This window comes from Chamaea fasciata, unplaced genomic scaffold, assembly GCF_029207755.1.
Source record: "Chamaea fasciata isolate MVZ Bird 193981 ecotype frontalis unplaced genomic scaffold, bChaFas1.0.hap1 SCAF_7, whole genome shotgun sequence".
NCBI lineage: Eukaryota > Metazoa > Chordata > Aves > Passeriformes > Sylviidae > Chamaea > Chamaea fasciata.
In genome coordinates this window covers 24,857,492-24,875,382 of record NW_027094092.1, presented here as the reverse complement: position 1 = coordinate 24,875,382, position 17,891 = coordinate 24,857,492, and the positions used below count along the sequence as shown (strand labels likewise).

At 39.5% G+C, this 17,891-nt stretch overlaps 1 protein-coding gene across 1 annotated transcript; it reads right to left on the bottom strand.

Annotated features, from left to right (window-relative positions):
• Positions 1 to 1,992: 1,992 nt before the first annotated feature.
• LOC136291746 (embryonic protein UVS.2-like) lies at positions 1,993 to 17,452 on the bottom strand. The gene is made up of 11 exons (XM_066186884.1): positions 17,365 to 17,452; positions 17,182 to 17,206; positions 16,165 to 16,302; positions 14,750 to 14,867; positions 14,017 to 14,195; positions 9,900 to 9,981; positions 8,870 to 8,997; positions 7,021 to 7,136; positions 6,388 to 6,613; positions 5,163 to 5,281; positions 1,993 to 4,595 (listed from the first exon to the last, which is right to left on the bottom strand). Exons 1-11 carry the CDS (start codon positions 17,431 to 17,433, stop codon positions 4,365 to 4,367), a joined length of 1,431 nt encoding a protein of 476 aa, XP_066042981.1. The 5' UTR covers positions 17,434 to 17,452; the 3' UTR covers positions 1,993 to 4,364.
• Positions 17,453 to 17,891: the final 439 nt, after the last annotated feature.

Below are 17,891 nucleotides of genomic sequence, written 5' to 3'. Positions count from 1 at the left end.
AACCAGCTGAACTGCAAAACTCCAGTTACCCCCCAGCCCATCCTTCTGCCAGTGCTGATCCGCCTGCCCTCAGGAGTGTCCTGCAGTGTTTGTGAAAAGTCACGGAGTGCAAATGAGTCATCCTGTTAACCGCGTGGGTTTGCAGGTACATTGTGCATTCTTTCCAGTTTAATATATAACCCCACGTTGTAAAGACCTACACAATTAAATTAGAAATCTGACTGACTTATTCAAGGAAGTAAAACTCAATATCTGAATAAATTTAACGGAAAAAATTAAAGGAAATTAAATTTAAATTTAAAGGGAAAAGAATGGGGGATTCCCTCTCAATCTTTCAATCTTTCATTCTTGGCATTTGTTTGCTTGTTGGGGTTTTTGTTTGGTTAGTTGGAAGCTACACTTTGCACCTGTCCTGCAATCGTGTTAGAGACCACCCAGACATTCCAGGTATGTCGCTGTAGGGCACGAAAGAAAGACTCTGAAGATTTTAGAAGGTAAAGAGCATAGAAAAAGAAGGCTTTGTTTTCTAATATTTACTACTTTTTAAAAGTGTTTCGATACAGACAACATAATTGGTGAATAGGAACGACACTTCTCTAATCCTATTGGTTAACTAGAAAAACAGCAAAACGCCACCTAAAAAAGTTGTTTAAAAAATAGTTGTTTACCAAGATTGTTTTAAGAAAAACTTTCTTAAAAATTTTTCCTTGGGAAAAAGTTAGCAGTTGCTAGCAGGCTAAAAATCTTTCAGACTCAAAAATATCAAGCCTACACAGGTATTGTAGGCATAAAACTCAAAAGGCTTCATTGTCTTTGCAATTGAGCTGCTCAATGGGAGAACAGGAGATTTCAATCCTGATGTTACAGTGCAACCTACCGATTGACAGGTGGAATTTGGAGTGCAGCTCTCTAGGAGAAAATACAGGCAGCAACTCAAGGAAACCTCCCCATCCGTGGAGCAGCGCCAGCAGAGGTGCGCGGGGGGATCCCATTAAGGAAACTGAGCGCCTCTGCAGAGAAACGCCTCGGCTGCTCTGCCGTACGGAGCTGGGAGCCGTGGCCAGGGCAGGAGAGGAGATGTCTCTCTCTCACCTGCCTGCAGAAGCGCTACACGCTCCCATTTTCGTTCCCGTTCCCTGCAGGTGTCCGCCAGAGGGGGCCCAGCCCTCGCGGTTCTCCAGCTCCTGAACCGAAGGCCACTGGCAGCAGAGCAGCAGCAGCTTTCCTTTATTTCTCTTTTTAGCCCGCGGATGTTTCCCATGGTAAAGCGAATTACAAAATCCTGTGTGACGACTTAGCCTATAAGGTTTTCAGTTTCTATTTGAAGTGCAAGAGAGATTAAACGGGCTTTGGTTTGCACGTCTTCTTGCCAAACTCAGTTGTTGCAGAGTGAGTTGTACATTCTCTGTGCTACATTGTTACAGCTACTCTGCCCTGGGGAGCTCCCGCCTGGAGTGCTGCGAGTCCTCAGCGGAGAAAAGACAAGGACCTGTTGGAACACGTCCAGAAGAGGGCCACAAAGATGGTTAGGGAGCTGGAGCGCCTTTCCTACGAGCACATGTTGAGGGAGTCGGGTTGGGTCGAGTCAAGAGACAAGAAGGCTCTGGGGAGACCTGATTGCAGCCTTTTAGTACTTACAGGGGGCTTATATGAGATGGGAACAAGAATTTTAGCAGGGCCTGTTGTGATAGGACAAGGGACAATGGTTTTAAACTAAAAGAGGGTTGATTTAGACTAGATATAAGGATAACATTTTTTATGTGTGGGTGGTGAGACACCGTAACAGGTTGCCCAGAGAGATGGTGGATCCCCCACCTGTGGAAACATTCAAAGTCAGGTTGGATGGGGCTCTGAGCAACTTGGTCTAGTTGAAGATGACTGCTTATTGCAGGGTTTTGGACTAGATGACCTTTACATGTCCCTTTCAACCCAAACTATCCTATGATTCAATTACTGGGCTTGTACTCATGCAAGCATCATCTCAGCCACAGTTATTTGTTTATGTAAGGAAAATGTGTTTTAAATTAAACACAAAAAATAGACCTATGAGTAGTACATTTTTGTGTGCTTCTGTAGTGCTTTATTCCAGGCTGTTTTTTCTCCTACAGCAACAATTGACAGATCTTTGTTCTGGTTCTTACAGACTACAAAAGCATAGCACTCAAAGGCTCTGATTTGCCTCCCAGGTAGGAACCAGAACAGTCTCAAAGTAGGTAAAAAAGGAATATGTGGACACAAACACTCTTATTTCTTCCACACACACAGGCTTGTGGAAGTGGGTCTCTCTTTACAAACATCTGATTTTGAATGCGATTAAGGTAAAACTTGTTACTGTCATGAGTTATGTACCTTTGTGGGAACGCATATATTCATCACTGGTAGATACCTCTGTGTTTTCAGGTTAAATCCTTACAGTTTGGATTTCATAAGTGTGTTAAGTGACTGCTGAACTTTAATTAGAACTTCTGAAAATCCTCCTATTGTGGTATTTAAATCCTAAACTTTTGACTATACTGTCCTTTGTGTCCACTAGCTGGTTATTCTTCCTCCGTGTAGTTCAGAATATAAGTGTACTTATACATGGGCAATGTCCGACTTCAAACCATACTTCTACAGACAAATTGCAAGACCAGTATTCCTGTATGTGGTATATTGCTTTTGGAATAGGCAGTTCATGATCTTTTACCAAATATGGGTGAACATCTAAAACACTGCACATATGTAGAGCTCCACATCAGACTAAGGGAAGGGAATCTAAGGTAATACTCAAGTTACAAAGCTGTTTAGCACTCTCTGTTTAAAACAGGGACCCGTTCAACTTTGTTATACAATGAGAATTGTCACAGGGTTGCTACTTTTGCATCTCCATCAAAGGACTCAGACTCAAGGAGAAGAATTAGCATTTTTACAATCTGAAGCTGAGCTTAAAAATAGAAGTAGAGTTTAATTTTCTGTCATGCTGATGAAATGGTTATATTCTCCAAAAATATGCCAATCTAAATAGTGAGCCAAATTAAATGAAGGAATACTTTTTATAGCCAGAAGATTGGAGCTTGTAAGGAATAAAATATGTGCTGCCTGCGTGCATGCACTTTCCCACCATGATGCAAGCAAGCTCTAAACCCTGATGTCCACAATTTATCAATTATCATTCTTCTGTGGGTGAAAATTAACCAGTGCTTTAAAAGCAAAGCATTACAAATCTTAAACCCCACCCCCTGCTGCTAAAAGATCATAATAATTCAAAATTTTCTTGGCTGCACCAGGAAAGCAAATTGGCAATTTCTATATGCTCTTCTTCACAAAGACATAATTTCAGCAAAATCTTTTATTATTCATTATGTTTTGGCATCTCCCAGTTTGGCACTAGCATTTAATTCAGAATATATCAAGTCAAGGTGAAGTGTTAGGTGTTTACAATGGTGATTTCTTTATCCACTCCAGCGATCTCCTTAGAGGAGGAGGATTTCACTCTACAGACAAGGTACTTCACACCTAAAATGCTCTCCAAAGAGAACATTCAATGGTCTTTCCATTACGTTTTCAGGCCTCATTTTTAAAAAAATATTTTGATAACACCTTATGGATAATTTCAATACCTTACTTAGGCCACAGCAAAGTGACAACAATAGGTGTTTCACTCCATTCGCTTTCTCTCACTGCTTGTTCCTGCCACTCTTAACTTAGTTTCTTTAATTAAATCTGTTCTCTGACCTAGTTCATCTCACAGAGGAGTAGTGCAAATCTTTGAGTTGAGGTACTGTATGTCATACTGTACTATGACACCACTTGTTCAGTGTCAAGTGGTAATTTCCAGGCCAAGCTCTGGTGCCTGTATGAACTGTGTACGTGATCTTGGCTTCAAAACATAAATAAATGTGTCTGAAGATTTTTTTCTGCATGTGTGCTGGAATGCACATTAAGGTTGGATAATAGCATTTGATAGAATACGGGTTAAAGTTGCTACATAGCCATGTTCCGAATTTTTTCATGGGCACAGTTCTTGAAAATCTGCTTACATAGTTTCAATTCTGCTATTGTGTTTGGCCATGCAACATCAGAAATGAGAATACTATAATAAAAAACATACAGTCTCAGATAGAAGTATCCCATGGGCAGGAACATTTCTGTCCTTGATTCACCATGGAAGTTACACCACTCTGGATGTAAGAGTAAGAGGTCAAACTTCATGCTTATGAAAGGTATCAGGCTGGTGGGGGTTTTTTTGTTTTGGTTTGGTTTTTTTGTTTGGTTTTTGTTTGTTTTTTTTTTTTTTTTCTGAAATTGGTGGCATCTTGACTTTTACCTGTGGCTAGCTGGAGTCTTATTCTCATTCTGTTTTTCAAGCCCCATCTGTATTTTACTTACCTAGCAAATGTATATCTCATCTCAAATCCAGGCAACTCCCACACTAAATCACTGTGGAATTCAACCAGCACAAAGTTCCCAGTGGAAGTAAAGTCTGCAACCTTCTGCGTCCCACAATAAGGACCAACTGCAGGTGACGTAGGGCGGCTTCCATCATGTATGAGCAAGTAGTCATAGATGCATCTGTCACTATATTCCAGCTCAAAGGATGACATTTTGAGAGATATCTGGAGAAAATACAACCAAAGCACTCTGTTTCCAGGTTGAAGCCTTTTCTCTTACCCATCTTTTAGCAATGACAAATACTCTAAACTCCTTGTGTGCAGGCACCATTTTTTATTCTGTGTGTGCACCACATCCTGATCCCATATGGCAATGCAAATTACTAGCAAATTATTTACTTAGTTCATCAGTATTTGGATTGGAAGGGGAAGCAAGGGATAAGACTGATCTTCTATGCTTCACATTCTTTCCTCTAGAGAAATATAAAACCAGCACCTGTGTGATATTTCAGTTTTCTAGTGGGAGTTCTTACCAAGGGATTATTTTGAACAAAGCCTTGTGGTACAGGCTAAATTCATAAGAGTTCACTTGCACATATAAAAGGTTTTCCCTTGCTGAGCACCTCAGATACCAAGATCCAGCATAAATTCTTAAAATGAATTTTCGCTTCCAGAATTTTACTCTGAGAATGTCTGCTGAAAAAGTGACATAACAGCTCTTACTCTCCAAGGGAAACAGGTTTCATCAGGGAACAGTGATGAAACCCACAAATGAATTCATCTGTGCCTTACCTTATATCCTACTGGAGAAGTGATGACCCAGAAACATGCTCGGTTTCTGGGGTATTTATTGGGGTAGTTTGGAGAGGTGATGACTCCCTTTGAATCTCTGAAAGTGGCTCCACAATTCACTGAAGAATAAAGGAGAAAACCAGATATATTAACAAGAGTGCTTTGTCAGTAGAAATGAGCTTGCTTACAATCTATTGTAATATTTCTTCAAACCAAGAAAAAAATTGCTACCATGAAAATCTAGTTCTGAAGTACATTATTTCTTCATGTAGTATTTGTATCAGCAGCCATAGTGAAGGAACTAGAAACATGTCTGATAAATATTCTTTGGAGGACAGGGAAAAGCTGCATCTAAAGCTGTATCTGACTTTCCAATCAACTGTTACCATATTAGCATGGCATTCTGATGGCACTAACTGCCCTTCAAAAAATAATCAGTTCAAGTATTCAAGATTGCATTATCAAGCTAGATCTAGTGCTTTCTAGAAATTACTCCATTGAACAAAGGAAAAAGAGTAAAAATAACAGTCTTCTAAGACTTTTTCAATTTATGCTGTAAAGAAGTTTGGATTTTCTGTTGAATTAAGGCAACTTTGGGCTACTGCCTTCTCGCTGAAAGCATGTCACAGCATCACAGAATTTGATCTGACAGTCCAGAATGCACTTGTGTGTTTGCAAAAAAAGATACCCCTCACATGACTACAGGAAGCACTCTGTTTTGTGTACATAACAAAAGCTTTTAATTCAGAAAGTGTAAGGTACCCAAGGTCAGTATCTCCCCTGCTGCACAAAATCCTGCAAAACCTTGAGTAATGTCTTGCCCAGATACTGGCTTTGCATCTCACTGGTTGAGGTCTCTTGTTGATTCTGCATTCTTTGTGCTCTTTGGCAGCACTGCTCCTATTAATTTCACTCATTGCAATGTTTTTATTTAAAGACATTGTTCTAGAGATATGTAGAAGCCTGACAGAGGCTCTCAGAAGAATGTGAGTGAGATCTCAGGATAACTAACATGAGACCCATGCAACATTCAATTTTCTGTTTCCTATGAACCTTCAGCCCCATTGTTGCCTAACCCTCTGCATTTCCAATTGCCGTGAAAGTGTGAAGAATGACAGTGAAAAGACCTACTCTGTGGTGCATAGCAAAAGTTTTCAGTTCTTCTGTACAAATACTAAATGCTAATGCAGTTCTCCAAGCTTTGTAAAAAAAAGAGTGTTCATACCCCTGTTGTAGGAGGCTCTGAATCCTGTGGCTGTAATGCTCTCATCGCTTGCAAACTCTACCAGCATTGTTGATCCAGATGCCACTAAGGAGGGCAGTGGACCCTTCCCACAGTACTTGTCCAGCAAGACAGGGGAGCTCTTGCTGTTCCCGTTGTAAATTTTTATATAGTCAGAAGAACAGTCTGAGGAGCGTTGGAGATCAAAAGCCTCAAACTGCAGGAAAATCTGGAGAAACAAAGAAGCAAAAGCTGGGTTTATTGTTATACACAGGGAAAGTCTCAAACCATCTACCTGAATATCAAGTGAACCTTTGTATTCATTTTACTCTCCATGTATTACTGAAACCTTACTTTCCATATAAAAAGAACACAGAATTTCACCTAGCTGTCCTATAACTGAAATTCCAGAGACAGATGTTTCACTACTACTTGTCTTTGAAAAGCCATCCAATCTGAACTGGAAAAAAATTGAATGAAATAATCCCTCTAATAGTCTTAATTTTTGTGAAAATCTTTGAGACTTTCATTTACTTCATAACAAAATAAATGTCTTGATCCATGAACTGACTCCCAGGGGTTACTCATGGTAATGAAATAATACTGTGTAGCCTTTTTTCTCCTAATAAAAATTACCTTACTACGACGGATGCGGATCAACCAAAGACAGTTGCTATTGTTCGGGTATGGGGATGGGTAATTGACAGAGGAGAACGAGCCTTTGGGTTTAGGTAACACAGAGCTACAGCAATCTGAAGAGAAGAACCAAACAGTGTTGAAGAGAATGAAAACTGCACAAAAATATTCCCACAATGCCTGACATATCTCATTTGCAGCAGTCAAGCTTGTATAAATTAATAATAATGCTTACAACTGTATTACTGTTCCTGGTGTAAAAGTTTTTGAAAACCTGCAAGTGAAATAAAGGTAGTTAAAGTACTTAATTGTTTCAGCTATTAATGTGTTTTTTTAAAAGACAATAGAGCTTTGCTCACATATTTTAGTTTACTAAAAAAGGCCTGAATCTTTTGTGAACTTCCTTAACTTCAATCACAGAAGTACTTTCATTGACAGCAGTACATCAATTTCCATCAGCAACTGTGTGTATTCATAAATGTGCACAAAAACCAAGTTTGAAAATAATAGTTTGTCAAAGCAAAGAGAGGTAGTCAGTGAGGGAAAAGAGGTAGTCACTGAGGGAAAACAGTAACAGAGAGCACTGAAGTCAACCTACATACCTAGTGACTGGTATACAAAGTCTGATCTCATCTGTCTTTTATCTTTCCACATCTTCATTTTTTGCGTTTTATGGAACTCCCCAAATTACAAAATATGAATATATGACATCTGCTCATAGGAATTTATGGCATTTTTCTCTTGCTTTCCACTTTTCCTGAGACGAGACATTTTATGGGGTTTTTTAGTCCCCAAGCTTTTCTATTTTTTTTTAATTTAGTCCTTTTCTTCCAAAACATGCAGAACTAATAATAAAATTACATAGTAATGGTACTGAAGTGTGATTCATTCCCAGCTCCACTGTCAAGAATAAATATTACTAAAAACTTTTTATCACTATCTTTGAGTCACATAAATTGTAAAGTTGTCTTATCTGCAATTGCAGATTTGGAGGAACCACTCTCAGCAGTGATTTCTGTACCTAACAATCCAACTGAATTGAATGCTGATTCCTTCTAAATTCTAATTATTTAACTGAGTTCTAACACAAGAGCAGAATTTAGTACACTAATGTTTAGGTCTTGTTAATATTTCTTGCTGTTTTGATGGAAATTAATTGAATAATATCTCAGAAAAGTCAAACACCGTAGAAATCAATTAGCCTTTGTCCTGGGAGTTGAAGCAAAACTTGTGCTGTGCAGGAGCATGATGTTATACCTGTTTTGTGCATCTTGGCTGAATAGTTCCTCTGTACAGACGAATGCTAGGTATTTCTAGACCTTAAAATACCACAGGGATGAGTTAAGAAATGGATGTGGCAAGAAAGTAGATATCTATACAAATTGCCCTTGGTTTTCTCCTCAAAGATGTTCTGATCAGGCTGAAAGGCACCCATACTTACAGCCCTGCAGTCATTTTATAATTAAGAGAAATCACAAATCTGTTGGCACTACTGATGCACATGACTCTAAGCTATACTCATGGCTGAGGAGAGCTTACATGCTTTGCAACCTTCAGAGCTTTCCTGAAACGAGATTTTGACAGAGGCAGCAACCATGAGTTCTCTGATGGATTATGCTTATCTCAAAGAGCAGGGCTTAGGTGAGGATAACTCAAAATGAGAGTGAATTATTGAAAGTAAATAGTCCTTTCCAAGAAGGCAGCAGTTTGGCACAGGGACAGTTCTGCTTCCTGTTGTAGGGTGAGATAGATGGAGTGAAAGGAATGCGGGCCAGGTTCCTTTAGGGGATGTCTGCCGGTGCCTACAGGCATCAGCTGTATTTAAGTGCCTTCTATCTACAGCACTTACTGCACTTGTAGAGCTTGTTGATTTTAGCTACATCCAAGTTACTCAGCCCTTCTCTCTGCCCAATAGGTATAGAGGGGTCAGGGACTGGTACAATAGTTGGTTTTCCTGGAGCGCTGGAGAAATCATACCTGTAGAAATAAGGAAATCACATTTCTAAATTGCTTTCTGTAGACAGGGAAGTTCTCTAACTGTATAATCATTTCTCATGTACCACATAAACAGAACTTTAATGGAAATGGACAAGAAGCTTCTCAGAGACCCGGTGGCCTTCTCTGAAGAGGACCAGCATGGCAGATATTTGGTGTTCAGCAGGTCAAAGCAAGCAAACAGAAAAAGCTGCTCTGTACTGAGTGAAAAGGCCTTTCAGCAATGTCCAGCAAAATGGACTGAATCCCACCTTCTTTGTTCCTGAGGCAGAGGAACAGAAATAGTCCTGTCTCGGTTACTAATAGCCTATTTGCTGTCTGCAATTTCCTGCCTTCTGCTAGTCCAGTTTTATTTCATGTTTTTGTTCAGAAATTGTTACTTGCTTGTGGAAATAAAGGAGAAGGTACATGATATAAGCTTGTACATTAGGGAGTAAAATGCAGCCTTAGACAGTGCTCCCAGATTAACATAAGCCAGCATACAACATCTCAATGATACAAAAAAATTCCATCTTTCTTGCCTCTATACTTGAATGTTGTTGTCTATGATCAGCTGTTACTACGTTTACAAAATTGTTTAAACTTCAGAACTGGTTTAGATCAATGATTCAGTAGAGTCAGACTCTGGCCCACAACCATGTCAAAGGCCATTAGCAAGAGGCAAGAGTACGCTGGAAGAAAATGTTGTTCTATGGTTTGTTTCTATCCATGTCAACTCTTCTTTTCCAGGAATCCTGCTGACAAAGGAAGTATGTCCATGCACTCGATTTTAAATGAACAGCAAAAGTCACTGCCTGCACAGAGCAACTTCTTCTTCCTAAATCTGAGCAGAAGATCTGAAAGCTGTTTGCTCCTTTGAAAAGATGTCTCCGCAAACAACTTACGCGCCATAGTGCATCACTGAAGAGTAGTCATAGGGAAGGCCCAGGTTTTTGGAATTCATTTTTCCAAAGTTCCCTTGTTCCCCTGTAAAGTAGGAAAGCAACATTTCACTCAGAATGTGGAGAGTGTGATTGATAACTGGCTAGCTGCAAAAGGTCACGTAGACATGAGAGAGCTTTGCTGAGCACACAGGCACTCTCATGAAAACCAGCAAGGCAGTAAGCTTCGTATGTCCTTGAGCACAGCTGCTATACGATAACAAGACCTTGTAGCTGAAAGATATGAGGGAGAAGCACGGTAAAACAAAAACTTACTCAAACTATGTAACCACAAAGAAATGTAGAAAGAGGCGTAGCTGACTTTTAGTCTGAGCACCAATCCTGAGCTTAACTTTTGCAATATGTATGAGCTGATTATAGAAGATATAAATGTGTGTATGCTACCTGAAATAAACGAGATTTGCTGACCATGATAGCATGAGGCTCTTCTCCTGCGGCTCCGGTTAACCCAACACAGAACAATTATTACTGCTCTAATAGTACACTGCCTGCTGTCATAATCCAGAGAGTAACATAGGATACTAATATGTGTTCTCATGAGATCTTGGATCTATCAAAACCACCAGAGATTTTTGAAATCCATAGGAACCCATTTTTACAGTCTAGTAGGTTTTAGAATATAAAGTTAATCAAATAAGTTTTGATATAACCAATTTATACATTCTAATCTTCAAGCAAAATATTACTCCGTCCATCTTCATTAGGGTGTCTTCAAATACATTTCAGTACATTATCTTGAATACTATAAGCATCCAACCTACGTCCCCAAATCTGCATCCATATCTTGAGAGGGAAATCTGGCTGACCACCTAGATGAGAAATTTAGAGCTATGGTGATGTCTTGCTGAGTCCTTCCACTACAGGGTTATGATGCCACAAAAGAAAGGAATACGTTTTCCCTGTTACTTGCCACAGAGCCCATGCTACCAGACACATTCTGGCCTTGTCTCTGGTCAAACACATCAGCAGTGACTAGAGTGAAGTGATATGACTCACATGAAGCAGAAAAACAAATTCTGTTAGAACAGCCGCTGAGCATCTCATCACGTTTCATCTGTTTAGCCTTAAAAAGCCAATATGAGATAAGAAGGTGTTACACTGATACAGGGCTGGGGCCCAGGGACAGAGACTGGATTTCATGTCACCTGGCTTTATTTCTCCAAGTTAGGCACAGAAGCTATTCCTCAAGACTTCCAGGATAGCCAGAGGAGAGGGAAAGAAAGAGAGACACAGTTGGAGGGAGTTTCATGTGAAGAAGGCACTTCTTTTTCTCACTGACTGGAGGAGATCATGAACATGAATTACATGCTGGGTCTCCTCTTCATGGTGAGACAGGCAAACAAGCACTGTCAGAGCAGGGAGCTGAACGCAGCCAGCCTGGCATTAGGACTAAGCCCTAGCCACTAAGCACTCCTTTCCAGTTCTGTTCCTTCATTATTGTAACTACAAATGGGGTTTGTAAACCACAGACCATCTGGACAAGAGTTCAAAGTTGGACATCCTTGAGATCTACACAGCTCAGCTGGCAGGCTTGCAACCAGCGCAAATCTCAGCCAGTAATGACCTTCAGCACCTGTCCTGGACTGAGGGTTGAGATGCAAAAAGAAGATTTGAAATCCCAACTAATAGACAGTTTGGGGATAAACATAAATTGGGAGCTTTTCATAGCTGTAAAACTCAGTTAAGGCTTAAACTGTTTCTCAACAGCATTGGCCTTCCTGACTCTGTTTTAATCTCAGTCCCTCTCATCTGCTGTACTGACTTCGGAAAGATTATCAGCAAGTGTGCAGCTTTTTTTGAGGTGATGAACAGTTCAAACATGGTGAAACATTGAAGCATATGGCTACTGTTTGGCACAGAAGTGCTTTGCTGAATTAGTTTGCTAAAAAAAGGAGAAGTGACAGTATCCTGGCTGGAATGAGGTGCTGCCAGCAAACTACTACCTACACTACTACATACCTTATCACATCCCGAAGAGATCTGGCTGTCTAGGACTGGCACATGTTTGGGGACTTACCCCATCTTTTCCACTCTCTTAAAAAAGAAAAAAAATCTTCCTCTGCCAGAATATAAGTGCAGTGACTCAGAAGAGCTGAAAAGGAAACTATGGCTAAGACTCTGAATATATCTTTTTTCCCAAAAGTGTAGGAAAAACAAACTGAGTTTCAAGTAGCAAAGTGGACAGCAACCGATCAGGCTGCATTTTGTCAAAACAAAGAAGTAGGATGGCTTCCAAGGTAAATTGCTGGATAAAAACAAAACTCAGAAAACATTCAATATATGAAAGCCCTGGCAGGAGAAAAACAGCTTGTGTGAGAGAGCTGAGATGCTGGAAAAGGTCTTGAGGTCTAGTTCTGCACCACCAAGGTCAGCAGGAGCTCTGCCATCATCACTGTTAACAGCAGCATGTTTTAATATTACAGTCCTCATGAACATAGCTCTTTCTTCATTTCCTTTTCCCTGCATATCTTTGCATTTTTCCCTGCAGTGCTTGAGCTGCACACTCTGCATTCCAACTCCCTTGCCACACCAATCATCTCATTCTCCACTCATGGCAAACACTCAAAACACCGAGGATATACCTCATCTCCTTTGGCATAGCCTTGTCCTCTTTACCTCTTCCCCCTCATTTATCATTTCAAGATACTGTGCCTGAATCAGAGCTTGGTTACATCTGTATCCTTCAGGAATTATGACAGCTGAACCTGTGGAGTTCCCTTTGCAAAACTAGTGTAAGACTATGTGTGTTCAATGTATATAACTTCATGTTTTCAACTTCTCTTTCCTAGCGCATCTTTTGCTGACATTTCAAAAGTGGCACACCCTTGTTGTACAATGGCAAACTCACAGCAAAATTACACCTTAACACTAGAGCTGAAACCTCAATAAAGAACAACACAAATGGAATTTACTTAGGATATCATGGGAATAGCTGCAGAAAGTTTAGAGAACAGTGTGTTAGGAATTTGCAATAAAAACAATCAAGTTCCATCTGGAGAAAAAGATGGATATATTTTTAGCTATGCATGATATTGAGTAGTTGAGTATCTTATTTATTGAAGAGACTTAATAGAATTTGGTATTCAATTGTCCAGCCTCATATACTATTATTTTCTATAATGAACTAAATAGACTATTGTGTTTTTACAATTGTTATGAATTACTCAGCTCTCTAACAGCTGTCAGACAAGTGACTCCCTACATACGTTCTTTTGGTGTTTTCCTTCTATTTACAGCTTTCTCACTTTCCCTTGGATCTCTTGCCATTCTCTCTACCCTTTCCTCCTCAGAGCCTGGAGCTCTTGTATATGATGAGCCCATGTTCCCAGCACACAGTTCATGGGCACGTGCCCAAACTATTCATTCCACATTCCTTTTCCGTAAAGAGTATCCACTTGTTTTTCCTCTGCAGAATTACCACTCCTGATTGCTCCCCATGGCTCCTTCTTTTCATGTGTATATGATCCTGTCCACAAGGAGGAAATAATTTCAGTCTCTCCTCTCACATCAAGTGAGGTCCCAGTATTTTGCAAATGCTAATGATTGCATGTGTTTCCAGTGCCTCCACATTGAGCCTCTTATTCATACACATTTTAGGATATATGCATTTCACTCACTGCCAAGATGCCTACTGGCTGCCTTCCCCTATTTCCATGGCTTTCCCGGGATAGAATTGTTATGTGATTCCCCAACATGATCTTGAATGTCACACTTCACCCCCTCAGTTAACAGTCCCATAGTCTCGCCTCCTAGCCAAGTCTTTGCAACAGCATTTTGTAATCCTGATGATCCTGGTATTTTGGGGGCTGGTCTCAAGATGGCAATCTAAATAAGAATATAGAGCTACTTTTGGGCTGCATCTTTCACACTGCCATAGGTGTAGCCACAGAAATTCCCTTAGTACAAACACTGAACAAGAAATTCCATCACACTGAATGTGCTGCTGCTGCTGCAATTCAGCCAGCATTAATCATGGTTTTATTTGCATTCTTGTTCACAGGAGAAACATTCTCTTTAACTGTAAGTATGTATTTTTTCTCTTAAGATTTAGTGCACATACCTGCCACTATGTGTTCCCACATAATCTTGACAAACCTGTCCCGATCACTCCGTGCCTGTTCATGGATGAAACCCAGTGCATGGTTCATTTCATGCTGAATTGCTCCTTTATCCATGCAACCATTTTTCACCAGGCCTACCGCTTGACGTCCTCCGATCTTTCCAAAGTAAGACCAGCAGCTAAGAATAAGCAATCAATAACCAAAAGGAGCACATTTAGCAAATACAAATATATAGATGTATTGATTATGTCACCAAGGTTCACTAGATATGCAGCCACAGCAGGGGACATGCAAATAGTCACTGGCATGAGATATCTAGACTTCTGAAAGCTGCCAAATGGTATGGCGGGAGGGAAATAAAGCCTTTGTGATGAGAATGGCAAATTTTTAACCAGCAAATTGGCTACATCAAACTAGGGCAAAGCAGTATAAAGTGTTAAGCAAAGAACCTGAAACCATAATACTAATTTAAATGTTTACAACAATTAAGAAAAATGTCTTCTTTTGAATTACACACAATTATCTTTAAATCCACACACACAGTCATTCCTGCAGCCTATTGGCTGATGTAACGACCACTATATCTAAAGAAAAATGAAAAAATGTCCCTTCTCTCTAAATCTTTACTTCTAGGAAGAAAAAAAGATACCAATTACTTAAATCCAAAACAAACCACAAAAGAATCTGTAAGACCTTTTGAGTGCTGCCAGTCTCAGGAGACAGGGAGCTTACCTCTGCCCTCTTTCAACATAAACATAGTCCTTTTCTGTAGTGCGATTTACAAATTGCACACAGGTCAGTGTGGAGATCTCTTGCAAAGCATCAGCAATCCAAGACCTTTCTGTTATTGCTAGAAATAGAAGGGGGGCAGGAGAAATATTTCTTGGTTAATCAAAAACCAAGATGCATTGATGGGGTGCTCTTTTTCAAAACCTCACAGCACTCATTAGCTTTTTATCATACAAATACAATAAAAAAGGGCACTAAACATTCAGACTTCAAACTGATTGGACTTTTATGGGGAAGTATAACAATTACAGCTATCCCATATGCATATTATTTAGGAGACAGCTGATGAAAAGCAAAAGATTGGCATTGTTCCTTCCATGAGACAGAACAGAAGAAGTGAGGCAGTTTCAAATGAGCAGATACAAATAGTTGGATTAAAGTATCCCAAATGAGTCAGCTGATTGTAGCTAAGCACCAAAACCCTATTTTGTTTATCAGAAAGGCAAATGCCTGCGACAGCCCTCTTGGAATCATTTGAGACAGCCAAGCTCTGAAGACCACAGTGTTTGATACCAAATAAAGATCAGTGTTTATCTATTTTGGAACATTTTGGCCTAATTTGGCTTCCTCAGTTATGAATCATCTACAACTGATGTGTATCTCAATTTCCTATTTTTTAAACTTTGGAGAGAGGGAGATAGAGGGAATAACCCTCACCTATCCACAAGAGTATATACTGCAGCTCTGGAGGCACAAGGGAAGAGAAGCAACCGAGATAACACAGACATTGAGCTTTCCTCAGTTCCTTTCCCTGAGGAACAGGAATCAGGATCAGGCTGTATTTTACTTCCATGCCATTTTCACTCAAATTAAGATCTTTGAAGAAGGGTCTATATGGATATCACTCCTGCAGCCTTTTGCACAGGACAGAGCTATTGACTAACTAGAGGGAATCAACAAAGGAAAAAAATATCTCAAAGGATTTGTCCTCCATTTTTACCTCTATAGGGGTTCTAGTGTGGGAATATGTCTATGAGAGATTTAAAAGAAAATTACAGAGTTCAAAAACATGTTCCTAGTGGTAATTTTGACAAAAATACATTCATAATGTGAACAAATTATGCTTCTTCCAATATACATGCTAAATATCAAAGTACATGGTAGATAACAGGAGCAAGCTAATATTTGAAATTAATTACCTGGCTGTTGGCCCAAGTAACTACATATTTTAGTGTGATCTGTTTGTAGTCTCAGCCAAACTTCCATGAGGTTAACAGGATAGAAAAAGAGACGTGTTAATAAATTCTCACTTGTGCAAAGGCTGCTTTTGGTGCATGCCAGAGAAACATAAAATAACAGGTAGTAGAGGGACTGGAAAATCAAGGCTAACTTTAGAGCATCCATTTGCATGCACTCACAGAAATCAGAAGAGATGTTAACTGGAACCTTGACCAGTCCATCTTGTGACTTGGGCCATAAACAACTCTCACAGTTAATTGCACTGCGTCGCCCTCTTCTCAAGAGGATGTCCCCTTCATACACAGCTATTTCACTACCTGGCAGGTGCAGAAAATAAAGAACATACAAGGCACTGAAAAGGAAAATACGCGTGCAGAAAGGGAGACAAGAGGTACACATTAACCAAGATTTTTGCATCTTTGGAAATCTCTTTTACTGAAGTTCATTTCCTAATAATGTGAGGAAGGATTAGTATGCTAAGACTGGTTAGGTCTGCCTTACTTCCTGGATAGAAAAGTTTAGTATTAATATAAATGTCATAGTGCTACTGTAATCAAAGCTGAGACTAAATAAACTACAGCTCAAGAAGCTTTGGGAGCTTTTTGAGGAGAATGCTAAGTGTTATAAGTCGTTGTTCTCTTCATTAGAGCCTGTGGAATTAAAGAAAAATCGTAACTGACCTCTGTAAAAATAGGATTAATCATGAAACATACATTATTATTTTTATCATGTATATTGAGTGTGTGCAAGCTATTAATTTGACATAAGACATTGTGACGTGCTCCTCAGTTCTGACTCTAAAATACTGGGAATACATTTCTTACAGACAAAAGCTATCTGTTATTAGGCAAAAAAATTTGTAGAATTCTTGGGTGTAGCAGACAGGAAAGTACCATATATCACATAAGAAAGAAAACAAAGTGAAAAATATTCTGATTTGCTAGGGCTACAAATGAAAAAGAACATTTCATGTAGCAATTGTTCAATAATTCTTCTTAATTTCTTTATCGTTTCAGCCTAAAAAATCGCACTGAATGTGACTTTAAAACACATTTGAGTTCTGTGAATTACTTTCCACTGATGATGGAGGAAAAAAATTCAAAGAGAAAAATATACCAAATCATGATGTTCAGGTATACAGATGCAGCTCCACCAAAAACTGTAGTTATTTATATAACAATTACAATCAAACTCACCTAAGTCATCCTTTCTTGTAGCTATCTGGAAAAAAAAGTGCATATATTTTAGTACATGCTCATCTCCATACAGAAAACTTCTATCAAGTAGAATCACAGCAGTAAGAGTTTCTAATTAATCTTAAGATAGAGCAACTCAGCAGCAGCAATGTAAATTCTCAACACCTCAGAGCAGGGACACACCTGGACGGGTTTACTTAGTGCAAAGCTACAGAGAAATGCTAAATGAGTTGGCAGAAGAAAGTGCTTCATCTTCAAATTTCCAAGATGATCTTCTCTGCTCTGCAGCTCAGTTCTCAAAATTGTGGTTAGTTTACTTGGGGCAGGTTTTATGGGAAAGCTGCTGCTGTTGTTAACAAGCATAACAAAATTAGATAACAAGAAGTATTTTCACAAAACAAACAAGCTGCAGGACCTCTCAAGAGAATTTCCAGGCTCTCATTTCTTATTTATCTTTAGAAAACAGAGGAAGTGGAGCAATAGGAAAGAAAATTCAGTAACCTTAAAGTGACTCATCTTTAATTCTAAGAAGCCATGAGCTGCTGCAGGTCCCCTCACTGCTGACCAAGGGACAGGATATCCTGCAGCAGTCTGTTTACAGCAAAACCCCATCTCAGGGAGCTCTTTGATCCATTTACACTGACTATCTATAATAGTAGCTCCTTAGCTTGCTGCCAGGAGACACCCTGCTCTGCAGAGCCCATCTATCT

Bases quoted from the DNA above. Each gene is read 5' to 3' on its own strand.
- LOC136291746 (XM_066186884.1), bottom strand. From the start codon at position 17,433: ATGAAGCACTTTCTTCTGCCAACTCATTTAGCATTTCTCTGTAGCTTT. The intron at 14,196-14,749 runs GTAAGCTCCCTG...GCTTATTCTTAG, and splicing joins TATGTTGAAAGAGGGCAGAG to CTGCTGGTCTTACTTTGGAA. The intron at 4,596-5,162 runs GTAAGGCACAGA...TATTTTCTCCAG, and splicing joins CTTCTCCAGTAGGATATAAG to ATATCTCTCAAAATGTCATC.